This window comes from Lactuca serriola, chromosome 6 (assembly GCF_051521515.1).
Source record: "Lactuca serriola cultivar US96UC23 chromosome 6, Lser_US96UC23_V15, whole genome shotgun sequence".
Lineage (NCBI taxonomy): Eukaryota > Viridiplantae > Streptophyta > Magnoliopsida > Asterales > Asteraceae > Lactuca > Lactuca serriola.
In genome coordinates this window covers 43,626,358-43,631,707 of record NC_136413.1, presented here as the reverse complement: position 1 = coordinate 43,631,707, position 5,350 = coordinate 43,626,358, and the positions used below count along the sequence as shown (strand labels likewise).

At 34.6% G+C, this 5,350-nt stretch overlaps 1 protein-coding gene across 9 annotated transcripts; it reads left to right on the top strand.

Moving 5' to 3' along the window:
- Positions 1–105: 105 nt before the first annotated feature.
- Positions 106–3,348, top strand: LOC145058054 (alcohol dehydrogenase-like 7). 9 transcript variants are annotated; one of them, XM_079005974.1, is made up of 6 exons: positions 106–609; positions 721–929; positions 1,088–1,252; positions 1,926–1,998; positions 2,415–2,458; positions 2,718–3,348. In XM_079005974.1, exons 2-6 carry the CDS (start codon positions 834–836, stop codon positions 2,745–2,747), a joined length of 408 nt encoding a protein of 135 aa, XP_078862100.1. In that variant the 5' UTR covers positions 106–609; positions 721–833; the 3' UTR covers positions 2,748–3,348. The 9 variants fall into 9 exon arrangements, 6 of the variants coding, with proteins under 6 accessions (XP_078862100.1, XP_078862104.1, XP_078862103.1 ...); XM_079005973.1 differs by having other exon boundaries at positions 107–620; XM_079005978.1 differs by having other exon boundaries at positions 106–929; positions 2,407–2,458.
- Positions 3,349–5,350: the final 2,002 nt, after the last annotated feature.

Here is a 5,350-nt window from a genome sequence, read left to right as displayed (position 1 = left end):
ATTAATCTTTAAAAACTTGAGGAACAGTAACTTTTTTTCTCTTTCATATTTACACGCGGAAGTTTTCTTTTTCGTTATTTTGACACTGAAAGTTGTATTTGTCGTTGTTTCGCACGTACTGCCATACCTTTTCTCATCCTTATCTTCTCTTCCTCAAAGCCAGTTGCTGCCTCCACCGACTCCAATATTTTTGCCCTCAACTCTGTTTTCCCTCAAATTTTCATTCTCACCTCCATCGACACACCGTCGTCGACTTCACCTCTTTCTTCTTATCCCAAATTGCTCTCAATTTCATTGCCTTCCTGTAAATTTGTGAGGCGGCGATCCATGAGGACTGCCTTTGAGGAGCATAGTTGTTTCGAGTCGCTTCGTCGTAGAAAACAGTATACCGGAGTTGCTTCGTCGGCGTTGAAGGCGACCGGTGTTGGCCAAGTCCTTCCGTGGAAGTGGTCGGCTAAAGAGGGCATCCACTCACTCATTGGTTGTGTCCATCACACTTTCATTTGGTTTATTTTCAGTATACATCGATTACAACATCACCGTTATATGTCCCGCTAACCAGCTTCAGCAACAGCGGGGTTTAGGGCTTTTTAAGAGGAACCCGACTAAGTACAAACTCTGTAATTTACTACATAACTATGCCAACCTTCGTCTACTCTTCTCTTCCAAGTCAAGGTTTTATGAAATGATAAAAACTAATTGTGTTTGTATATGGTGTAGTTCCATCAGTTTCAGGTCGTCGGTAGAGTCCTACCCACAAAGTCAGATGAGCATCCTAAGAAGATACACATCGATTGGTCTTTTTTTCTCCTTCTCCACCGTCCGCTGAATCGATGTGTTGTTCTGATTTGAAGCTCACAAACCTTAGGACTGGACCATGGACGGAAAAAGGTCTAGCAACACTGCTGGAAAGCCTATCAGGTGCCGATGTAAGTTCTTCTACTCATGCTTCAGTACTTTAATTCCTTTAACTTACATCGATAAAAAAAACTGTTTCAAATTTTGAAACTGCATGTTTTCCCAAGATATAAACAATTACCAAATGGATGAAGGCAACATCTGCCGTAATTTTCTTTTTTCTTTGAAGAATCAATGGCAGATTGTGTTTTTGGCAGCTGCGATTGCTAGGAAACCACAGGAACCGCTGGTGATCGAGGAAGTGATAGTGGCTGCACCAAAACCTCGCGAAGTTCGAATCAAAATCATATGCACTTCGCTTTGCCATAGTGATATCAACTACTGGAAATTGGAGGTAGATTGTTGTTTGAGATCAAATTTTAAATCAATCGAGTGTTTTTGTTGATGTTAATTAACGATTGTTGTTTTCTCCTAAAGCGTCCTCCTGCAATTTTCCCCAGACATCAAAATTAGTAAACTGTTCATGTTAACTTTGTTGAATTTTCATCCTAATTACATAAATTCGTTCAAATTTTCTCCATTAAAGGGTTGTAGAGAGTATCGGTGAAGGCGTACATGAAGTTGTTGAATGAGACACTGTGATTCCAATGTTTCTGCCAGATTGTGGTGAATGTGCAAATTGTTTGTCCAAAAAAAGCAACCTGTGTTCAAAATATCCTTTCCATTGTACTCCATGGGTGGGTAGAAATGAAACAAGCATATTCACAGACATGAATGGAGAAACTTTATACCATTTCTTGCATGTATCAACTTTTACTGAGTACACAGTGGTTGAAGTTGCTCGTGTAATCAAAGTTGATCCAGCAATCCCAGCAAACAGAGCCTGCTTCTTTAGTTGTGTGGAAATTAGAGCAACAGGTTTCATCTTAAATTAGGTTGAGTAGATTTCCCAGATGAAATCACTGTTGGTGGAACCTCACCTCATACACTAACCAGTTTGTTCTTCTTTATATCTATCAACTATTATTGACTTTGAAACTCAAAAAGCCAACTGATCAATTGTGCAGGTTTACAAAGTATATACTATTGGTGGAATGTCTGTTTTGGAAGCGACATATGCTTCCCATGACTTTGAATTAGGTATTACTCTCTCTAGCTCATTTTGTGTTGTTCTTCGTTATAGATTATGTACGTAGAGTTACTCTGAAGCTTAAAATTTGTTATTTGTTATTGGAACAAATCGTTTGACGCCTATTTTTTGGCTTGATGAGTAAAATCAAGTAAGGACTCTGTGAGTAACAAGAGAAAAATAGAAAGAAGAAAAAATCATAGTAAATCTACTAGATTCATATGCTTAATGCTTTTCTAAGCTTAATAAGATGTTAGGAAAAAGATAATCTATTGTCTTCTTCATGTCCATGGCATATGTTGTAGCCTCTTATATGTGTGTGGTTAATGTTGAGGGGATTGTGTTGTCAAACTATAACTTATGATAATCAATATTAATTAGTTTTATACATTTTTTAATAATTTGTTTGCTTGGGTAAGTTTTGTAGGAGCTGTAATTCAACTTCTACTTCAATTTTCGATGAATGGCAATGTAAGGAATCAAAATATTTGCCTTTAAAGTTGTTAGATTTTGCAGATTGGTGAAACATATCTGACAGGGTTTTCTTTCCCCAACTTCTTTTTTATTTATTAACAACCCGATGAAAGTTGATAGCTTATTTTATTTCCTTATTTTTATTAGTTTATTTTAGATTTTTAGCTCTTTTTATTAGTATTGCATTATATATTCTTTATTTTCTTTATCATGGATCGTATCGGAGACTTGTTATGTTGCATGAGAAATTTTGCAGGGTTTTGGAGCTTTTGTGATTGTGGATTAGAGTGAAGACGGCTTAGTGGGCTCCCGAGGCATTTTTGGGCTTGGCGGAATCAAAGAAGAAGAATTGGGCTTTTAAAGTTGATGGCTTGGATTATTTGGGCTTGTGAAGATGGATCATAAATTTCTAATTTTGGGTTTGGAGCATCCATTTGGTAGCTAAATGATGATTGGTGGATTCAAATTATATGGACCAGGGGGTACCAAAGGAATCTTTGGTAGTGGAAGGGTGAAGTAGTGGAATGGTGGACCAATGGCAACACAACATCGTTTGCGCGAGTGGAATTTTCGTCGCGCGGGTACCCGCACAACTGCCCAGTTTGGGCATTTTGGTTATTTGGCACACCATAACCTTGGGGGATCAGATCTACCAGCTACATTGACGATTTTTCACCATTGGAGATCTGCAAGAGGCGATTTTGGGAGCTAGAAACCATTTCCTTTCATCTTTCCAAATCTTAGGTAGTTTCTTTATGCAATTAGATTATTGTTCTTGTTACTTTGTTGCCATGAGTGGTTAATACTCTTATTTGGTTGACTTTGGCTGAAAACCAATGAATGTTTGTGGGTTTTGAAGGATTTATGTTGATTATCAGTTTATTCCATGTTTATGATTCTAGTTTGCAATTCTTATGCTTATTTGATGCTTTGATCATGAGTTTAGTAATTGAATGAGCAATTGTTGATTTATTTCTTTGATTTTGCATTGGATCATTGAATTTATCTAGAACAAAAGCTTTATGATGGTAGAAATCATCTCTAACTTATGAATCATAACTCCTTTATGGATGTGTAAGCATTTAACATCCTCTAGGAATTAGGGATTCCTTCATTCTTAAGGCTAATTGATTTCTTGGGATCAATTGCTTCAATTGACCCTTGATCTTAATTAAGAAGGTGTGTTGTGGGCTTCCCCAACCTCCATACTACCTATGAGGAATCTTGACATCTCATGCTTCATGATTGCTATAACCAATTTGGGATGAAGGATAAGCTTTGTATTAGATCCTAATGATAAACACATAAACGTTCATTGTGTTGAATTGCCATAGTTAACCAATTATTTCCAACATTTGAGCATCTCATCAACTTGCTTAATTGCAAGATTTTTAATTATTCAAGTTTTTTTTTTAGTTTTCAAGGAATCAACCCCCCCCCCCCCCCCCCCCCCCCCCCTTTTTTAGTCTACTTGTAGTTAATTAGTTTAATTACATTAGTTCTTTTGGATTGCATTGGTGATTGAATACAACCATTTTCCCAAGGATCGATACCCCTTTTTACCATTATATTACGTTTTATTTGCAAACAAAGGGTGTAATTTGCTTGGTGGACTTGAAATCCCACCAAAAGTAAATGACCATTTTAGCCCTTTTCGCCCTTATTAACTTTTATATGGATAAATTAGTGTTTGATCAACAAACAAAGATTGTTCGATTTGACTTCCGGTTTATATGGAAGGGCCCATGGGTTTAGAGCTTTCATTTGGCAAGTTTAATTCCGAAATCATCACAAAAATAAGAAATTGTTGTGTATGCGGTTCTTATTTTAAAATCCTATGGTAGTTTATGATTCCCTCTAACAAAATGGTTTATCCAACCTCAAAGGACATATTCAAGTGGGATTCAGGTGGAGGTATTCTACATATACCTTTGAATAAGGGTAGTAATGGAAATTTATAATCTTACAACCAAGTTATATGGATTGTGTTTGCTCTTTTCAATTTCCAGATGATGGATGATGATGTTTGACTCTATTTATCCCAATGCACTTTTGATGGAGAGAAAGATTTTATTGTTTAAACTCCATGCTAAGAGTAAATGAGTGGCATGTACAATGTTCTTTATGGATAATTATAATCTTGATAGTCTAATTGGTCATTTTATTTTTCTTTCTTTAATGAAAATAAGATACTGTTTACACAGAAGCAAGTGCATAATATTGTACATTGGCAATTAATGTTTAAGGTCATAGCCTCAAACATGTATATTTTGTAAATAGTATGTATAACTGTTTTTTTTAAATCTTATTTTGCCGGAATAAAGTATGATTTGAGAAGAGTTTCAAAGGAAGATAATGGGTCTAAAACTTCATTTTTTTTTTCAGATTCACAATATTTTTGATATGTATTGAACTAACTAAATAAATAAATTTGGGACTATATAGTTACAAGAAAACAATACTTCACTCTAATCCATGAAAACTTTATCATTTGTATGTGTACTATTAAGCTGTTCTTTTCTTTTTCTTTTTTCTTTTTTTTTTTTTTTTTTTTTTTTTTATATTTTTTTTTAAGGAAAAGTCTTATGCAAATATGACTATATTTGTCTTTTTCTATATTTCTCTTATATATATATATATATATATATATATATATATATATATATATATATATATATATATAGAAATATAAAATTGTTTTTTTTTTTTTTTAATTTGTTAAATTTGAAGATTTGGAGTATGGGTTGTTTAAATGATTTGCCATACTAATGGAGTTGTTATAACGTATCAAATTGTACACCATAATCTATTATGTTTTTATTTTCAGGTTTGGGCAAATGATGATCATAGTGATGATTGGAGTTGTGTGCAGCCTTTAGGCGAATGAAA

What these genes read in the sequence shown, in the direction of transcription:
- LOC145058054 (XM_079005974.1), top strand. Translation starts at nt 834, where the DNA reads ATGTGTTGTTCTGATTTGAAGCTCACAAACCTTAGGACTGGACCATGG. An exon ending in AAAGCCTATCAGGTGCCGAT is followed by an intron (nt 930 to 1,087) that starts GTAAGTTCTTCT and finishes TTTTCTTTGAAG; the next exon opens with AATCAATGGCAGATTGTGTT. An exon ending in TCAACTACTGGAAATTGGAG is followed by an intron (nt 1,253 to 1,925) that starts GTAGATTGTTGT and finishes TCAATTGTGCAG; the next exon opens with GTTTACAAAGTATATACTAT.